The sequence below is a fragment of the Taudactylus pleione genome, unplaced genomic scaffold, assembly GCF_031769625.1.
Source record: "Taudactylus pleione unplaced genomic scaffold, aTauple2 ptg000212l, whole genome shotgun sequence".
NCBI lineage: Eukaryota > Metazoa > Chordata > Amphibia > Anura > Myobatrachidae > Taudactylus > Taudactylus pleione.
The window spans coordinates 4101437-4121977 of record NW_028284614.1 but is presented as its reverse complement, the minus strand read 5'-3'; the positions used below and the strand labels follow the sequence as shown (position 1 = coordinate 4121977).

At 44.7% G+C, this 20541-nt stretch overlaps 1 protein-coding gene across 1 annotated transcript in view; it reads right to left on the bottom strand.

The window, feature by feature from the left end:
- The window catches only part of PDGFRB (platelet derived growth factor receptor beta), a 141875-nt gene that overhangs the window by 55022 nt on the left and 66312 nt on the right, over positions 1-20541 (bottom strand). The window contains exons 2-3 of the mRNA XM_088478266.1: positions 12063-12125; positions 2627-2926 (exon numbers count right to left, since the gene is read on the bottom strand). Coding sequence (XP_088334392.1) covers positions 2627-2926; positions 12063-12084 — 322 coding nt within the window. The 5' untranslated portion in view covers positions 12085-12125. The remainder of the gene's footprint in view (positions 1-2626; positions 2927-12062; positions 12126-20541) is intronic.

Sequence of the window (20541 nt, the reverse complement as noted above, 5' to 3'; positions counted from 1 at the left end):
TTGGAGATGCTACAATATGTTCTTGGCTGAAAGATAACTAGCAGGTCCACAGTTTTACTGTATTGTCTCAATATTAGACATTGAAATAATGGTGCTGAGCCTCACAATATTGAGACTGATAGTAAGGGTTTCAGTGGGCTCACCTACAACTAAATCACCTTCCAATATGTCGCTGACAATTTTTGACAAAGCTTTTCTAGCGAAACGCGTCAAATACTTCAAACGAGCTGGTTCCAGAAATATTTCACATTGGCAATTAGTTCAGCAATGATATTGTTTGCTATTTTTATATAGGGGTGCTTCTTGAGTACATAAGTTAGGTCCACTTAAGTGGACAATTGTCTGAATAAGGGATTGTGATCTTTATTTTATTTATTTATCTATTTTGTTGTCCTGAGGGCTTATTTAGCTGAATTTGGATGTTAGAGAAAAATCACACTTGATATTGCAAAGGGTACTTTCAAGACATACCTCATGCCTCGCACCTCACAATTGAGCAGTGGTTCTGTGCATGATTTAACTCACAGGTTGAATATCATTTACAGTATATATGTTTACACTACTGCTTACAATCTAGAAGGAAGATCTTCTGCTGCTAGGCATACCTATGTATAATGGTGTTACCACACAACTATCTACACAGACCATCTCCCCTCTGAGTACTGTGTATTGTGGAAACAACAAGATACTGTAACCATATGACATATCTTTGTATTTACTGAGGACTTTACGTTATAGTAATATCTGTCTCTGCTTTGTCTATGTTATTGGAGAAACAGCATAAGCAGGGAGGATTGGGATGGGAAACCAACCCGGGAAGCTTCTTAAGAAGGCCTAAATAGAGGGTGGAGTCTGTGGAGGGGGCATGATGAGATGGCTTATCTAGATGGGTCTGATGGTATATAAGGGGCATCTGGATGGTCTGATGACATACAAGAACATGTCAAAAGGGAGACAGGGGGCGCCGAGCTGAGACTTTGCCCCAGGTGACAGAAACATAGTTTCAACCCTGGGTTCAGAGCCACTGATTGCAAAATAATACAAGGAGGAGGAGATGATAGCGCATGTAAGTAATTGAGTTACTCACTTTCCTGGGAGCAAGGAGACTCTCCACCAAATTTGCGAGTCTCCCAGTAGTTTCGGGAGAGGATGTAAAAGTTTTTGGGCAGAGTTCAATTAAGCCTTCGGGGATTGAGAGCACACCCACTCCTCCGTCCCTCCCCCTCTTGTCAGCACCGCCCCCATCAGGTGGTGGCACAGCAGACATTGGTGTATCATGGGGCTCCCACACTTGCTGTGTCCTAGTGCCCGGCGGCTGCTGTGTGATAACAGCCAATAAAACTCTACACAGTGCAGCAGTATGCTCCGGCTGGCCCCCCTTAATCCTGCTTTGATTGTGTGTGATACAGAACCATGCCAAGAGCTCTGGGACCAGTGCTGCCGACTTGGGCGCCATGTTGCCCAGGTACAGTACTGGTAAGACTATGCTTATATACAGTACAGCTGGGCTAGTTTGGGGGTGTCCTGCACTCTGGATTTGAATCGTAGTATGTTAGGGACCTACCCTACAGAGGTTACCTGGATATGGCGGGTATGCCCATAACCTTGGCCAAGATTATGCTAAAAACCTCTATTGATTGCAAAATGTTATTGCATTTATATATTATTAATAATTTGGAGTCGTGCACCTGAGATTTGTCTGTTTTTGTGCCTGCAATTAGTCTCATCAGGTAGCACCTCCCATTATATATATATATATATATATATATATATATATTCAGGGTGTGCAGTCCAGAAATCTTTCCCATATACTCCATTTAATGTGCTTTATTGCACACCTGAGGGAAAGGAGACACCCTCATTCTGGACTAGCACCCTACCTTATTGGTTTAAAAGCACGGAGTCTTGTAATGAATATGCACACTGTATTAGGCACAATTCTAGGTAAGTCCTACAAGTTATATACTGTAGTGCAACTTTGGTTCATTTTTGGGGCGTGGGTCCCCCTGAATTGCATTGGCTGATCTGTCTCAGGGCACCGCATTATAACACATTTTTCTTTTATAACACATTTTAACCCTTCACTGTTTGTTTATTATATATGTACCTCACTTTTTATTTTCATTCTTTATATGCAGCAGTAGCTGCTCCTAACTATCTCTTTCACACTGCACTTTTCTTACTATGGTGGTGCCCTGGGGTGGCTTAGCTGGGCTAGTTTGGGGGTGTCCTGCACTCTGGATTTGAATCATAGTATGTTAGGGACCTACCCTTCAGAGGTTACCTGGATATGGTGGGTAGGCCCATAACCGTGGCCAAGATTATGCTAAAAACCTCTATTGATTGCAAAATTTTATTGCATTTATATATTATTAATAATTTGGAGTCGTGCACCTGAGATTTGTCTGTTTTTTTGCCTGCAATTAGTCTCATCAGGTAGCACCTCCCATTATATATATATATATATATATATTCAGGGTGTGCAGTCCAGAAATCTTTCCCATATACAGTACATTGACTCAGAAGCAAGGAGCTGGGACATTTCGGCATTAGGTTCCCTCTTCCACCATAGACAATTATTATTGATACTTAGCCATAGTACATATAGTAATAAGAATATTCTTACCTGGTACGAAGATGTAGATTGATTTCACCTTCACTTCCTCTGCGAATCTAGCTGTATTAGTGTAACTACACGTGTACATCCCTGTGTTCTGGCCAGTCACATTGTGAAGGGTGAGTGTACTAGTGAACAGGCCGTTACTGTGGTCTAAGTGTGAGCTAATTATATTATCATCATGCTTCCAGGCAATATTCGATTTAGCAGAACAGTTCAATGAATAAGTGCTGAAGAGATTGAGGATTATTTCGGAGTCCTGCTCGGTGATGTCCTGGGAGGAAGTTCTCCATGTTAGAACCAACAAGCCTAAATAAAAGAACATAAATTCAGATTGTGACTATCAAATGTGACCGTAGTCTCTGTCATTTATAACAGCACATATTTCAGGTGACGCATCATATCCTAGTCTCAGAATGATGTCATATGCATAATGGTTTTGGGAACTAGTATCAAACCTTCTAAAGGGGACCGTGGAGACATTGCAATAACAACCAATCAGATTCTAGCTATCATTTTATAGAATGTACTTGATAAATGATAGCTAGAAGCTGATTGGTTTATATGGCCAAATTCTCCACTGGTCCTGTTTAGAAATTTTGATACATCACCCCTTCATTCGGAGAAGAGTAGGGATTCTCAGAATGGGGATAACAGGTCGCCATGTGCATATCCACCAAGGCTGCCTGGCAAAATGACAAATTAAGCATTTCCTCTCTGGGATAAACATTGGTGTATCTACAGTATAATGGCTGCTGGGTGTGCAGTGCACAGAGGAGCCCCATAACAGCACACCATGCTCCTACATAATATTATATTATGTCTGCGGACTTCCGCATCGGCCAGTGCTGTAGAGCAGCAGAAATCAGCGGTAAAATGACACGGCAGCCATTTTCACAGAGATTTGCCCCTGCGCAGTAAATAAGTCACTGTGAACATGGTGCGGGTGCCATATTACCGGAGACCTGCGCACGCCCCGTCGAAGCCAGAGTCTACTGCGCTGCCAGAGAGGAGGGGGTCCGCACGGAGCCTGCACACAGGCCCTCCCTCTCTTAAGTTGCCCCTGGGATATTGCATGGATAAGAGATTTTCTATCACTGCAATAAACGGTGGCAGAAAATCATCATTATTACTGGTCTTTAATAAACAGGCCCATTAGCCCTATTTTATTACTGTGTTTGTTCCCAATTGTGAATCGCTGTGGTATATTGATTCACTATATACAGAGATGATGATGAAGGCAATATTAATATTAATAATAATGATAATAATATATATTTACAGTTACCCTATATTCTCTGATACAGTGGTCTGTACATGGTAAATCTGCCTAGTCCAATTCTGTATGTTGATTTTGTGTTTCCAATCTAAAATGGACTAAGGGGTCTATTCATTATAACTAAAAATTCGATGGAGGTAATTATGTTTAGAACTTGCATGGAGTTCTACCTAATTACCAGAGGAATTCATCATTCCTCCTCTCCTTAAGGGCTCTATTTATTAACATTATTTTTACTAAAATAAAGTGAAAAGGGGTGTTTTCACACCCTTTTCACATTATTTTAGTATCACCTAAAGTTACTAAAAGGCAATTGTAGTAGAATTCGTAAAATTCTACTCCAAGCCCTAACTATCACTTATTTTTAGTAAGCAGATCGCATTTCCCATAATTGTAATGGAAAATGCGATCTGTGTGCAAATTACTAAAAATAAATTGTGAAAAAATACCGGGGAAAGCCCTGTGATAATAACACCACCTGCAGGTGGCGTTATCCAGGGTCTTCCCTGGTTACCGGACTCCTGCTCTGCTCTAGCTCGACCACAAGCTGATCACTGTAAAAAAAAGAAAAAAAAATTAGTAAAAAAAAAAAAAACTTACCAGACTCCAGGGACCGGAGATCGGGGCTCCAGTGATGTCCTCCCTCCGGTCAGCTGGTCTCCAATCCTGCACTGTGACCCGGTCATCAGCTGACCGGGTCTCAGTGCAGGATGGGATGTCAGCTGACCGGAGCCATAGAGGACATCACCGGAGCACCGATCAGGTAAGTGTAATTAAGGGAGGGGGGGGGTCGCGGGGGGAGGGGAAGGGGGGTCACGATTGCAGGGATGGGGCTTAGCGGCGGCCAGTCGGCGCATGAGCGGGCACTTGTCACAGTATTTTTTGAGAAAATACCGTGATAAGCTTGCGGAGGGGATTAGCAGGGACAGAGCTTTATTGCAAGCTCTGTCCCTGCAAGGGATTTTTACTAAATCCCTGTGATATTGGCTGAATTCACAATGCGAATTCAGTTGGTAATGTCACACTACAATCTGCATTCAAAATGTGAATTGTAGTAAATAGAGCCCTAAGTATCTACTGTATTCCGAAAAGCTGTAATTTTTGCGATGACAGCTTTTTGGGAAATAGATACTTTTCCCTCTCTGCTCTAACTTACCGCAGCTGTAATCAGTGCTGTGCATGTGCCAATACATCCGTAAAAGCAGTGCATGGGCAACACTACCTACAGCTGCGGTAATTGTGTCTTCATCCCCACGGCCCCCCCACCCCCAGTCCCCCACCTACCTGGCTGCTGAAGCCGCCTCTGGCTCTGTCTGCTGCTCTGACACTGTGTTCTCCCAGCAAAACACAGTAAAGTTTAGAAAAAAAACAACTTTTTTTCCCCAAAACTTTACTGTGTTCTGCCGGGAGAACACAGTGTCAGAGCAGCAGCCGAAGCCTGAGAAGCGACCAGAGTGACGGAGGGAGCTGGCGGAGGACCTGCCCAGCTGACAGCAGGTAAGTGTAACCCGCTGTATGCCATCTCAGAGTGGCGTATAGTGACACCATCAAATTCCGAAAATACATAATTTTTGGAATTTTATGAATAGCCTAATTTCTACATCCCCATACTAATGTACTAATGTATGGGGAGTGTTGTAATTAACGCAGGCGGACTTAGGGGCCTATTCATCATTACTAAAAATTCGATGGAGGTAATTAGGTTTAGAACTTGCATGGAGTTCTACCTAATTACCGGAGGAATTCATCATTCCTCCTCTCCATAAGTGTCTATTCCGAAAAGCTGTCATTTTTGCAGTGACAGCTTTTTGGGAAATAGATATTTTTCCCTCTCTGCTCTAACTTACCGCAGCTGTAATCAGTGCTGTGCATGTGCCAATACATCCGTAAAAGCAGTGCATGGGCAACACTACCTACAGCTGCGGTAATTGTGTCTTCGTCCCCACGGCCCCCCCAGTCCCCCACCTACCTGGCTGCTGAAGCCGCCTCTGGCTCTGTCTGCTGCTCTGACACTGTGTTCTCCCAGCAAAACACAGTAAAGTTTAGAAAAAAAACAACTTTTTTTCCCCCAAACTTTACTGTGTTCTGCCGGGAGAACACAGTGTCAGAGCAGCAGCCGAAGCCTGAGAAGCGACCAGAGTGACGGAGGGATCTGGCGGAGCACCTGCCCAGCTGACAGCAGGTAAGTGTAACCCGCTGTACGCCATCTCAGAGTGGCGTATAGTGACACCATCAAATTCCGAAAATACATAATTTTTGGAATTTTATGAATAGCCTAATTTCTACATCCCCATACTAATGTACTAATGTATGGGGAGTGTTGTAATTAACGCAGGCGGACTTAGGGGCCTATTCATCATTACTAAAAATTCGATGGAGGTAATTAGGTTTAGAACTTGCATGGAGTTCTACCTAATTACCGGAGGAATTCATCATTCCTCCTCTCCATAAGTGTCTATTCCGAAAAGCTGTCATTTTTGCAGTGACAGCTTTTCAGGAAATAGATACTTTTCCCTCTCTGCTCTAACTTTCCGCAGCTGTAATCAGTGCTGTGCATGCGCCGTTACATCCGTAAAAGCAACGCATGCGCAGCACTGCCTTCAGCTATGGTAATTGTGTGTCCCCCCTCCTGTCCCCCACTTACCTGGCCGCTGCAGCCACCTCCGGCTCCGGCTGCTGCTCCGACTGTGTTCTCCCAGCAGAACACAGTAAAGTTTAGAAGAAAAAAAAACGTTTTTGTTTTCTAAACTTTACTGTGTTCTACCGGGAGAACACAGTCGGAGCAGCAGCCAGAGGAGGGACCAGGGAGCGCCGGATGGAGCCGGCAGAGGACCTGCCCAGCTGACAGCAGGTAAGTGTAACCCGCTGTATGCCACCTGAGACTGGCGTATAGTAACACCATCAAATTCCGAAAACACATAATTTTCTGAATTTGATGAATAACATATGTTCCATATCCCCATACTAATGTATGGGGAGTGTGGACATTAATGCAGGGGGACTTAGCAAGGAGATATCAGTGATATCTCCTGCGTTAAGTGTATTCATGAATACTAAAAAAAACGGTAATTAAGGAAAATGTCCTTAAAACCTTTATTTTAGTGTTGATGAATAGGCCCCTAAAGCTGAGAAGAGCTGCTCTACAGAAGCCTGATAGTGGGAAATATTGCTATAAAAATGTTTATATAGGTAACTGTGTAAAAATAAGTGAAGTAACCCATAGCAACTGCATAACCCCCAATAGTCCAGGATTTGTTAGGACAATTCTGAGCCATTGTGACCCAGGCAGGTGCTCAGGTCGTTGTCGGTTTAGCATTGAGTAAACATGGGGGTGTTTGGGGCAGTGAATAAGAGATCAGAAATAAAGTTACGTAGGTGTATCAGGAGCACAGTAAAAAAAATTTCTAAACCAACAATTTTTGGAGGTGTGCCATATTACAGGCCGGGCATGTGGGGTAACACAAGTTCTCCCACAAGCTACAAAATACTTGTAATGGCTGCTGCAAAACTGGATAGGAGGCAGGGGCATTTTAAGAGAGGAGAGGGTCCATGTACAGACTCAGTGCGCCCCCTCTGGCAGTGCAGTAGATTCTGGCTCGGGATGTAGTCAGCTGACCGGCGTCCTTGAGATAACTGACTGAAGATAGATGTCGTAATGCCGACGCCTATCTTAATCCCGACGCCAGAAAGCAGACGGACGGGACACCCGTCCTCTTAGCCACGGGGGGATGGGGAGGGGGGGGTAAGGGTTAGGGCCATTAGCGGGGTTAGCGTTAGGTTTTGGGTGGGGAGGTTAGGGTTAGGCACCCCTAGGGGGGAGGGTTAGGGTCATGCACCACTGGGGGGTGTTAAGTTTAGGCACTAAGGGGGGAGGGTTAGGTTTAGGCACGAAGGACGGGAACTTAGGTTTGGGAGCTAACGTGGAGGTTTTGGTTAGGCTACCAGAAGGGAGGGTTAAGGGGGAGGGCAAGTATACTTACTCGAACCCTGTCGGGATACCAACCATCAGGGTGCCGCTGTCGGTATTCAGATAATGGGTACAAGGTGTGCAGGTAACACGGGCCCCTGAGTCCAGGGGGGCTCTGCACCGCATACCCTGCACCCATAATAATACTTACCTCTCCGGGGTCCCACATCGGCGCGGGCGTCCAGCGCTGTAAAACTACTGGAAACTGGCCGCGGCAGCCATTTTCTCGTCGTTTGCGCATGCGCAGTACAGGGAAAATGGCCGGTGACCTGTGCATTCATTATAGACTCTGGGCACACTCTAGTGCCCAGAGTCTATAACTCCAGCACTGGCCGCGCACAGCTCAGTGCGCTGCCGGCCGCCGGGTGGAGAGGAGGGGGCCCGTGTCGGAGAGTGCACACGGGCCCCCGCCTGTCTAGAAACGCCCCTGGATAGGAAGCATCCCGATAGCCAGCATATCATACCGATTCTGCTGGCTTGGTCCAGAATCTACTGCATATTCCCGGGTCTACGGGAAAATGGTGCACGCTCTTTATTCCAGGGGACATCTCTACTGTGCATGTGCAAATCACCGGGAAAATGCCCACGCCATTTTCCATGTGATTTTTGCTGGTCAGCATCAGGTGTAGTCCCTGGGGCCCGTGTGCACCACACACCCTGCACCCGTTATAGATAACCTATTGATAGGAGGGTAGCTGTCATTTCCCAATTATTTCCTGCTTTCATAAAATCCCTTTGCATATTTCCTTATATATTTTCTTATCATTTTTAACTTGCATAATATACTAGTACATAAAAATTCCAGTCAATAATATGTCAAACTTTGCTTCTATGAGTTTTCTTTATCCCTTTACAGCAAAGCTTAGCGTTGCTTTTAGATGACTCAAAATTGCATTTAATAGCTGTAACTACTCAATAATCACCATGTCACACTGAGCATTACATATTGATTGGCTTATTCCAGAGCTGACTGGAAAATAATATTCTTCACCCTAGGATGCCTATGCTGTTGAAAAGACTCATACTGCTGCCAATTTAATTTAAATGGTGAATAGCTATACATAGAAAAGTTAAGCAAGGTTATTTCCTGCACAAATACGCAGTACTTCTGTGTTTTATTCTATATCAGGGAGATGCAACATTGAAATGTCCTTCAAGTTTCATGTTTTCATTTGACCAAAAACTTAAAGGAAGACAGGGCTGCTGGAACTATACAAAGACAATAATGATAGCAGCACCACCTACAGGACAAAAGTACAGTAATTTATAAATTGTATCAGTGTAACTACAGTCAGGTGCATAAATATTGGGACATTGACAGAATTTTCATATTTTGGCCTCTGTTCACCACCACAATGGCTTTGAAATGAAACAAACAAGATGTGCTTTAACTTACAGACTTTCAGATTTAATTTGAGGGTAATTACATCCAAATCAGGTGAACGGTGTAGGAATTACAACGGTTTCTATATGTGCCTCCCACTTTTTAAGGGGCCAAAAGTAATGGGACAAACTAAACAATCCTAAATCTAACTTTCACTTTTTAATACTTTGTTGCAAATCCTTTGCAGGCAATTACAACCTGAAGACTGTAACGCATAGACATCACCAGACGCTGGGTTTCATCCCTGGTGATGCTCTGCCAGGCCTGTACTGCAAATGTCTTCAGTTCCTACTTGTTCTTGGGGCATTTTCCCTTCAGTTTTGTCTTCATCAAGTGAAATGGATGCTCAATCGGATTCAGGTCAGGGGATTGACTTGGCCATTGCATAACATTCCACTTTTTAGCCTTAAAAAACTCTCTGGTTGCTTTTGCAGTATGATTTGGGTCATTGTCCATCTGCACTGTGAAGCGCCGTCCAATGAGTTCTGAAGCATTTGACTGAATATGAGCATATAATATTGCCCGAAACACTTCAGAATTAATTCTGCTGCTTTTGTCAGCAGTCACATCATCAATAAATACAAGGGAACCAGTTCCATTGGCAGCCATACATGCCCACGTCATGACACTACCACCACCATGCTTCACTGATGAGGTGGTATGTTTTGGATCATGAGCAGTTCCTTTCTTCTCCATACTCTTCTCTTCCCATCACTCTGGTACAAGTTGATCTTTGTCTCATCTGTCAATAGTGTTGTTCCAGAACTGTAATGGCTTTTTTAGATGTTGTTTGGCAAACTCTAATCTGGTCTTCCTGTTTTGTGGCTCACCAATGGTTTACATCTTGTGGTGAACCCTCTATATTCACTCTTGTGAAGTCTTCTCTTGATTGTTGACTTTGACACATATACACCTATCTCCTGGAGAGTGTTCTTGATTTGGTCAACTGTTGTAAAGGGGTTTTTCTTCACCAGGGAAATTATTTTTCTGTCATCCACCACAGTTGTTTTCCGTGGTCTTCCGGGTCTTTTGGTGTTGCTGAGCTCTCCGGTGCGTTCTTTCTTTATAAGAATGTTCCAAACAGTTGATTTGGCCACACCTAATGTTTTTGCTATCTCTCTGATGGGTTTGTTTTGATTTTTCAGCATAATGATGGCTTGCTTCACTGATAGTGACAGCTCTTTGGATCTCATATTGAGAGTCGACAGCAACTGATTCCAAATGCAAATGTCACACCTAGAATCAACTCCAGACCTTTTACCTGCTTAATTGATAATGAAATAACGAGGGAATAGCCCACACCTGTCCATGAAATAGCTTTTGAGTTGATAGTCCCATTACTTTTGGCGCCTTAAAAAGTGGGAGGCACATATAGAAACCGTTGTAATTCCTACACCGTTCACCTGATTTGGATGTAATTACCCTCAAATTAAATCTGAAAGTCTGCAGTTAAAGCACATCTTGTTTGTTTCATTTCAAAGCCATTGTGGTGGTGAATAGAGGCCAAAATATGAAAATTCTGTCAATGTCCCAATACTTATGCACCTGACTGCATCTGTAGCAATAAAGGTAAACTATTTTAAAAGCGGACGCAGTTGCTGACTGCAATACGGCCGCATCTGGCTAGCCCCCACCCTGTTACCTCCCAGAAAAGCCCAGCGTAATTGCATGGATCTGCATGCAAGTTTGGTCTGCATGTTTCTGCAGTAAGCATCGGCAAGAATGTGCAACTAAAATCATCAACTACTTGCAACCGACATCGCCAGTGCGCGCGCCTCTGAATCTTAGCGTGATGCCCGTAAAGTGGATCCCGCACAGTCGGGCGAAGGTACCGTAGCAATGATATGCTTAGCCAAACATCGCGGCAGCACATTGCGCTGAATTCCTCCCCAAGGGGGAGATGCACCAAGCTCTGGAAAGTGATCAATTGGAGAGAGATAAACTACCAGCCATTCAGCTCCTGTCATGTTACAGGTTGTGTTTAAAACATAACAGTTAGGAGCTAGTTGGTTGGTTCTTTATCTCTTTCCAAGTTATCACTTTCCAGAGCTTAGTACATCTGCCCTCAAGTGTCCCCAGTCGTACCTCAACCACGCCACACAACAGAGGGTCTCATTCAGACCCGCTCGTGAGCTCTGTATGCTCGCAAGCGGGTCGATGTTACCCAAATGCGCATGCGCGAGACCCGAATAACGACGGGGTATCCGTCGTTATGGGTCTCGCACCAAAGGGGGCATGCTGTCGATGGTGATTGACAGCACGCCCCCTTTGGTGGGCGTGCCGGGGGCGTGGCTGCCCAGACGGAGGCGTTCCCAAGGGAAGGCCTACCGTCTGGGTCCGGCCCCACTGACATCACTAGTGATGTCAGTGGGAGTGTTTTTGGCTCTGATAGAGCCAAAAGCACTCCGGGCTTGCGGCAGACGAGACCCTACCGCAAGGGTCTCATCGCAAGCCCAATGGTCGCGATGGTCTTGACCATCGCGACCATCTTTTTGGCCGCTCACATAAGCTGTGGGTGGTCCAATTTTAGGTAGGCTGCCCTGATTCAGAGCGAGCGCTCTGGTCAGAGCATCTGGCTCTGACTCAGGCCCAGAGTCAGTTGACAGTCGTTATGCCAAATACAGTGCAGAATCTCATTCCACAGAATGACGAAACAAAAGCTGAACTCGCACTTTTGCAAATTGGTCTGTTCCGCTGAGCAACTCAATTCGCATGAAATGTTGCCACACTTTTACTCATCTCTATTATTTAATGCCTGATCCATATATAACTACCTCTTCCTATTTCTTGTTCTGGCCTTAATTCTAAGCCTTACCTGTGAGAAGTTGCAGATTCATCTTCCAAGGGTCCCTGCTGGGTCTGAGATTGCGCCTTGATTCTGTTGAGAGAGAAAAAGCACACAATGCTATTACTAAAGCTACTTATGCTCTCTATGTATACTGGCAATAACTGATGTTTATACTTGTGTTGTATGTAGGAATTTGTAGTTATAATATAATAACTTAAGAAGTAACATTAAGGTCACATGTGATGTTCACATACTGTACTGGTGGCAGCCATTTTGTGGGCTAAAACAATATTCTTTAGACTCCATGGTTCATTCGATAGGATCACCTATCTCCCGACAGACGCCCCTCTGCCTCACTGATGTGAATGAATAGGTCGTATTCTAACGACTGTTGGTTCAGCCTTGCAAAATGGCTGCCCTCACTGCGTGCGGAGGTGCCTCAATAACAGTATGTCACTAGTTCCTAGCATGTTGATAGACTGTACTCTCATAGTTACTGGTTCGGTCAACACAATGGCTGTCTCCACTGTTTGCCTCAATGAGGTCACTTGTTCCTAGTACATTGATAGTCTGTATTCTGTAATTATTGATTCAGTCAGCAAAATGGCCGACTGTAATTGGCAGGTGCACCTTTAAAAATACACTTTAGCTATATTTGTTTTTACAGCAATAAAATACAAGAATAGCGTGCAACAACAGGACTTGACAACTCAACATTTTATTGCATATGTTTTGTTAAGTGACGATTTGGAGTGCAGCACGTATGCACTGTAATTTAAAAACGCTCCATGTTCCTCTCATGACTCTGTATACCTCGCAAAGCCAGACTTATAAGGTTCTGTTTTACTACTATATATCGCCATACATCTAGTAAGTGCGTATTTCTAAGACCTTTGGCAGCGCACATTCCTGTTGTGAGATTTCCATGGAACACAATGGCTTGCTTCAATATCTGTCCCACACAGTTCCTTCAGAACATAACTCTTTCTCCCCATTATAATTCCTTTTTGCTCAGTGCACAAATATTTGAGAAACGTATAAAACACAGAAGTACAAATGTCCTAAACAAGCTGGAAGAGGAAGGGAGTAAAATAAGGTACAACAAAAGACGGTAGCACTATATAGCCGTAGCACACAAATGCGAATTACAACTGAGGAAAAAACAGAACGATTCCTTTGTTATCGTGGCACAGCTGGAAGCTGACACGGCAAACAACCCATTCTAGTTTACACAGACTTTCACATTCTGCTAGCCAATGTAATGGGCCGTCAAACTCAGGTATGGGTCATGTCTATTTTTCCGTTCAGTTGGTTCAAAAATCTTTAATTTATTTGCAAACGAAAAAAAGCGTAGTGAGAGTAATGAGAGTAGCAGCGGTTTTACATTTTTTAGTATTTGTTTTTTGCGGCTTTTTGCTATTTACAGAATTTGTTTTTTAAAAAACTATTTTATAAACTTTAGGTTTTATGCAGTCCATAAGAACAATGGGCCTGATTCTGACCCACTCGCGAGCGGCTGTCCGCTCGCAAGTGGGTCGATGTTCTGGACTGAGCATGCGCACGACGGAGGGAGCTCCGTCGTGCGCATGCGCCAGACGCGACGAGCGAAGGAAAGTCCTTCGCTCGTTGTGTCTGATCAAAGGGGGCGTGCTGTCGATGTTGATTGACAGCACGCCCCCTTTGGTAGGCGTGCCGGGGGCGTGCCTCCCTGACGGGGGCGTTCCCACGGCAACGCCTCCCGTCAGAAGCCGGCCCACTGACATCACAAGTGATGTCAGTGGGAGTGATTTTGGCTCTGATAGAGCCAAAATCACTCCGGAGCTTGCGGTTGAAAACCTCAACCGCAGGCTCCGGCTCGCAGTTTCGATGGTCGCGATGGTCAAGACCATCGCGGCCATCAAACAGCACGCTCGTATAACCTGTGGGTGGTGACCCACAGCTATACGAGCGTCCAGGAGGACGCTCCATTTTCATGGAGGCCGGCCCTCATTCAGAGCGTACGGCTCTGAATGAGGGCCAATATTTTATGAAGTTTGAAAATGACTTTTAAATTGTGTCTGGATTTCCTAAAAGTGGGGCAGGGACTGACGTGAGTGACTGCAATGCGTCCTGTAAAGTATGGCATAATATATGTGTGTGCTATATAAATTAGAGATGTGCGCTGATCCCCGTGTTCTGGTTTTGGACCTGGATTTATCTTTGGTTTTGCAAAACCACCCTCAAGTGTTTCGGTTTTGGATTCTGATAAAAATGAATAAAAATTTTAAACCTCAATAAAAAAATCGATAAAAAGAGCTAAAATGTCCAAATCCAAAACCCGAGTTAATTTTTTTTAAATCCAAGTTCCAAAATGAATTTGTTAATTCATATAACGGGTTAGCATATGGAGCTACAGGAAAAGTAAAAACATTTAATTGGGCCTGTGCATTCTCCCTTACTCTTTGTCGTTACTGATGAGATGTATCTGAGATAAACTTTTTAAATAAGCTCCAGTTCCAGAATGCTCTAAAAATGTAAATATTGATAAGTTTACAATTGCTTTAAATAAATCGTGTTTATTATCAGTTGCAAGTTTTACGCTCGAATGTCATTGTCTGATGAAGTTTTCAACTAACATAAATGAAACGTGCTATCACAGCTTGCAGGGAAAAAATCTAGGTCTGCGGAGGATGATGGACAGCATGTAGGGGAGTAATAATGAAATGACTTATTTATGAATGTTTGGCTTCCAAGCAAAAAACTAGGAATGGAAAATAATTATCTTCCGATCAGAGTTGTTTTTTCTCTGAAATGCTGATTATTTATTATGGCAGCAGCAGTTTTTGGATTCTACTTTGTTTTTTTGGAACACTAAGGGGCGTATTCAATTAGGTGCGAAAAGTCCCGGATGCTGGACTTTTCGCCATCATCGCTGGTTTTGCATGCGAAAAAGTATCGGGCGTGTCACCACTTATCCCCGTATTCAATTAGAAAGCGGCAAATTCGGAACCAGTCCTGTTAAAAATGGGGAAAAAAGTCTGTACCCCCCCCGAAAAGCTGCACTAACATAGGGGATCACTATAGGGATGTTCTAGTACCACTAATAAAGGTAATCTGGGTTGTTTTTTTTCTCCAAAAGCTTGTTTTTAGAGTCTTTACATAAGTGGTGAAGAATGGCATTTAGCAATATTTTTTCATCAAAATAACTACAGTAGTCCCAACAAATTTGGGCTACATGAAAATGGGTGCTTGCATATTTTGAGGTTGCAAATGTGAAGTTTTAAAAAACGTTAAAAATCCACCTGCCGCAAATACTTGCAATCTTAAAAAAACCTGGGGCATACTTGTGGGCTGCCCAAGGGTGCAGGATGGTTCTCACAATTTTGCACCCCAAAACCCCAATTCTGCACTTTTTTTCGACAGCTCTCATAGACGAATCTTTTTCACCCATTCCAATGCACTGCTGAACAAGTGCTGAGGTCGCCATGGTAACAAAGCATGAGCTGTGGGCAGGAAAGAAAGGAGGTAAAGGTACCTGCTGAGGAGGAGAGATCTGCTGCGTCACATGGAGTATGCTCCAGCAGCGTAAAGGGAGGAGCCTCCAGAGAGGCGGAGGTGGGAGTTGCCAGAAGCTGAGCTGCCCCCCATCCTGCAAAGGGAGCTCTGCCTGGAGTGCTGACTGTCCCTGACACTGTTCACAGGAGCCAGGTACTGATCTCACAGTGAAAACAAAGTAAGACGGACAGCACAGCTAACTTTAACATGTCATTTCTGAAAGTCTAAGGGCGGGATGTATTAACCCCAAAAATGCAGTCAAACCTCCGGGAGTTTACCACAATCCCCATATGCATTAAAGTGGTTTGCAGTGGATATCGGAAATATGCGATGGTGCCGCAGGAATCTGCTCCAGAGGGTTGTGGCCAGCCACCACAGAGGTTTGGCTAACTATTATAGATGACATAGCCTGCAGGCAATATGGATACTATAGTGCATGGTCTGTTCATCCATGCTCCTGCTCTACCAGGTTCTGACCCTATAATAGAGTAACAATGTATAACTGAAGGGCACTATCTGAAATTTGACATTAGAAGAGGAGGTGGGGCCCACCGGGGATTTCCCCAGTAACCCTGTGGGCCAGTCCGACCCTGGAGGTATTAATATTATGTGAGATTTGTGGGAGATAATATTATGGTGGAGTTAGGGGTATTGATGTAATGTACGGTCTACTCATATAATTTGGGGTTGGGGACTATTACATTGCATGGAGTTTTAAATGTAATATGTGTTCTGTATGTCTTATGCATGAAACGTGGAGGTTAATAAACCAATGCAAAGTTAATACTATGTACTTGATATTGGGTCTGGTTTTAAAATAGAGTTGTTTATTAATTGGGAATACTATTAAGTTAATGTTGGAGCCTAGTGTAGGGGGTGGGACATATGGCTATATATTAAATGTGAAGGCTCTTTGGCCTTCATTCAGAGGCGGTCGTACGGTCTACGACCGCACGGCCGCCTCGATGTTTGTCTAGTGCGCATGCGCACAAGGGCGCCGGCTCCTTCGTGCGCATGCGTGAGACCCGCTACGACCGACAGCGCCGGTCGTAGCGAGTCTCTTTCCAAAGGGGGCGAGCTGTCGATGTTGATTGATAGCTCGCCCCGTTTGGAAGGCGAGCCGGGGGGGGTGGCAGCCTGCCGTTTGGGAATGCCTGCCATTTGGGGGAGGCCCCACTGACATCACTAGTGAGCTTCCGGCTCTGACAGAGCCAGAAGCTCTCCGGGGCTTACGACAAGTGAGACCCTACCCTAGGGTCTCGTCATAAGCCCCGATGGTCGTGATGGTCAATGACCATCGCGACCATCACCCTAGCAGTCGTTAGAGCTGTGGGTGTTAACCCACAGCCTAACGACCGAAACAGAGGCGGGCGGTCAGGATGCAAGCAGCCGCCCAGTTTCTGAGCGACCGCTTGCATCCTCCGACCGCCTCTGAATGAGGCCCTTTATGTAAATGTTTTTATTTTTATATATATATATATATATATATATATATTTGTGCATGGCATATTATAATGTATATGTTAAACACTATATTAAATTGATGTTTAGAATACATAAATTAAGTAGAAATAGAAATAAATAGTGTAAGTATTTAATGGATATACATATATACATTTCTATGGAGGCGCAGAATCTCCGTCTGAACATGGCTGCTGGTGTCAGTGCAACTGTGGCAAAAACTGCCGCTGACTGGTCACCACCCCAGCTACCGCCCAGAAATGCGCACTGACATTGCCTCATTCAAATTCATTCAGTGGCTTTCAGCAGTGACCATCGGACGCATGTGCAAACAGAAAATATCGTCCGCTTGCGTGTGGCATCGACATAGCGTGCACAGCCGATTCAGGGCCTACGTGTGTATGCTCTGGTGTACAATGTGAATATACATACATCTCCTATAGCAGCTGTTTATGTAGCACTTGACATTGCATCAGTAAAACATTTATCCTCCGTGCAGTGGCCCCTTCACTACAGTATTTCTTCCCTGGGCCTCCTTTCACCTAAACTGTCCCTGCAAAAGAGACAGCTTGTCATTAGACATACTGACGACCACAGTCAGGGAACTTTCTTTCCCTTACATGGAGAGAGCACATAACACACAGAGTACTCTGAACGCTTCATTTCAGAGATGAGTTGTCCTGCTTGCTCCCACTTCTCCATGCCTCGCCACTTTTCTGAGGTCTCAAAGAGACAGACCAAAATGAGAAACCATAACGCATAAAAGGGACTGATTCAGATCCGAACGCAATGGCGAAAATCTCTATTAACTGTTACGGCGCATGCAATACAGAGTGTATGCACTTAGGTGCTGTTGCGATTGAAAAGTACGGTAACTCAAATACTTTGCACAAGTGCTGGGCGTTCCTGGACTTTTATAGGACGGTGGCTAAACAGACACACGGGGGTATATTTATTAAAGTGAAAATTTTTAGAAGTGGGGATGTTCCCCACAGCAACAAATATTGTATTTTCGGAGCTTAATGAATTCTGGCCCTGAATCAGGGCCGGTCTTTTTTTTTTTTTTAGAGCGGCCTCCTGGCCTCTCGCATAGCTGTGGGTGACCACCCACAGCTATAGCAAGCGGCCATGATGATGGTCGCGATGGTCAAGACCATCGCGACCATCGGGCTTGCGACGAGACCCTTGTGGTAGGGTCTCATGGCCGCAAGCCCCAGAGAGCTTTCGGCTCAAACAGAGCCGAAAGATCTCCCACTGAAATCACTTGTGTCAGTGGGGCCGCCCCCAGACGGGAGGCGTTCTCATGGGAACGCCTCCATCTGGGTAGCCACCCCCCCGGCCCGCCCACCAAAGGGGGTGTGCTGTTACTCGACATCAACAGCACGCCCCCTTTGGTACGAGACCCGGTGCGACGGCTTGCCCGTCGCTATCCGGGTCTCATGCATGCGCACGACGGAGCCGGCTCCGTCGTGCACATGCGCTCTGGGCCACCATCGACCCGGTTGCGAGTGCTCATCGCTCGCGACCGGGTCTGAATTAGGCCCTCTGTCCCCATAAAGACTTGCAGCATGCAATTATGGTCATGTAGAATGACGCCTGCGCAGTGGTCTCAGAAACATACGCAGTGGAAACACTATATTTGCGAAAACATCGCCTTTGCGTACATCTCTGAATCAGGCCCATTTGTCACTAACGTCACATACTACACATAATACAAAATGTAATTGACACTGTGGGTCGGCAAAGCCAAGGTCGGTCAAAAATTGTATCACGGGCACTTTTCATCTTTGTGAAATTGTCTGTCTCACCGCAACTACACTTACTTAGTCGATACAAACATGGTTGACCCTTTTTTTTAACCTTTGGGGTAAGTGCCTAACCCTAATCATCCCTCCTAGTGCCTAACCCGAACACTTCAGCAAGTGCCTAACCCTAGCTATCCCTCCTAGTACCTAACCCTTCGGTAAGTGCCTAACCCTAACCTTCCCTCCTAGTGCCTAACCCTAACCCTTCGGTAAGTGCATAACCATAACCCTCCCTCCTAGTGCCTAACCCTAACCCTTCGGTAAGTGCCTAACCCTAACCATCCCTCCTAGTGCCTAAACCTAACCCTTCGGTAAGTGCCTAACCCTAACCATCCCTCCTAGTGCCTAACCCTAACCCTTCGGTAAGTGCCTAACACTAACTATCCCTCCTAGTGCCTAACCCTTCGGTAAGTGCCTAACCCTAACTATCCCTCCTAGTGCCTAACCCTAACCCTTCAGTAAGTGCCTAACCATCCCTCCTAGTGCCTGACCCTTCAGTAAGTGCCTGACCATCCCTCCTAGTGCCTAACCCTCCAGTAAGTGCATAACCCTAGCCATCCCTCCTAGTGCCTAACCCTAACCTTTCAGTAAGTGCCTAACCCTAACCATCTCCCTCCTAGTGCCTAACCCTAACCGTTCGGCAAGTGCCTAACCGTCGGAGTAACTGCCTATCCCTAAATGTCCCTCCTAGAGCCTAACCCTAACCCTCCAGTAAGGGCCTAACCCTAACCTTAGCTCTAACCCTAAAAAATGAAAAAAAGTCTACCATTTTTGGGTCAACCAGTCCAATGTCGACCTTTTGTGCCTGTTGGCCTACAACCATGTTGACCTTTTGTCCCTGTTGACCTTTTCACTGTCAACGATCTGGTGTCAACCTATTTCTTGTCTACCTTTTTACTGACGACCTTTCAACCGAAACCCCACTATTATATCCCTATTATCTTGTAGGTATTGCTCTTGATGGCTTTGTCGGTGCCTGGCTTGGGTAGATCAGGATATTACTAACAATATCTTTACTTTCTGTTTCTACTTGAATGAATGTTAAGAGGTAATGGTTAGCATTACTGCCTCACAGCACTGAGGTCGTGGGTTCGATTCCCACCACGGCCCTAAATGTGTGGAGTTTGTATATTCTCCCTGTGCTTGCGTGGGTTTCCTCCGTGTACTCCGGTTTCCTCCCACACTCCAAAAATATACTGGTAGGTTAATTGGCTCCCACCGAAAAATTAACCCTAGTGTGTAAGTGTGTGTACATGTGGTAGGGAATATAGATGGTAAGCTCCACTGGGGCAGGGACAGATGTGAATGGCCAAATATTCTCTGTAAAGCGCTGCAGAATATGTGTGCGCTATATAAATAACTGGTAATAATAAAAATAATAATAATGAATACAGATTATTGTTTTTGTTATAAAAATTGACCGCTCCTCAAGGCCTTGCAATTTAGAAATTATGTAATCATTGACATCGTACGGCCTACTTATCACGCCGCACCGTTTTGCCCGATAAGTATACTTTATTATCTCCCCATGATACGTCAATAAATAATTATCCAATCCGATAAGAGATCTTACGAAGTGAAAAAAGTAAAGTTAATGCTAGGATTATCACTATACTTACAGTTTCGGATATGTCTTGTTAAATGAAGATATGAATTCATCGGACTGCGCACGTGCAAGCGTTAGTTGTAAATATTGCGTTTAAGAT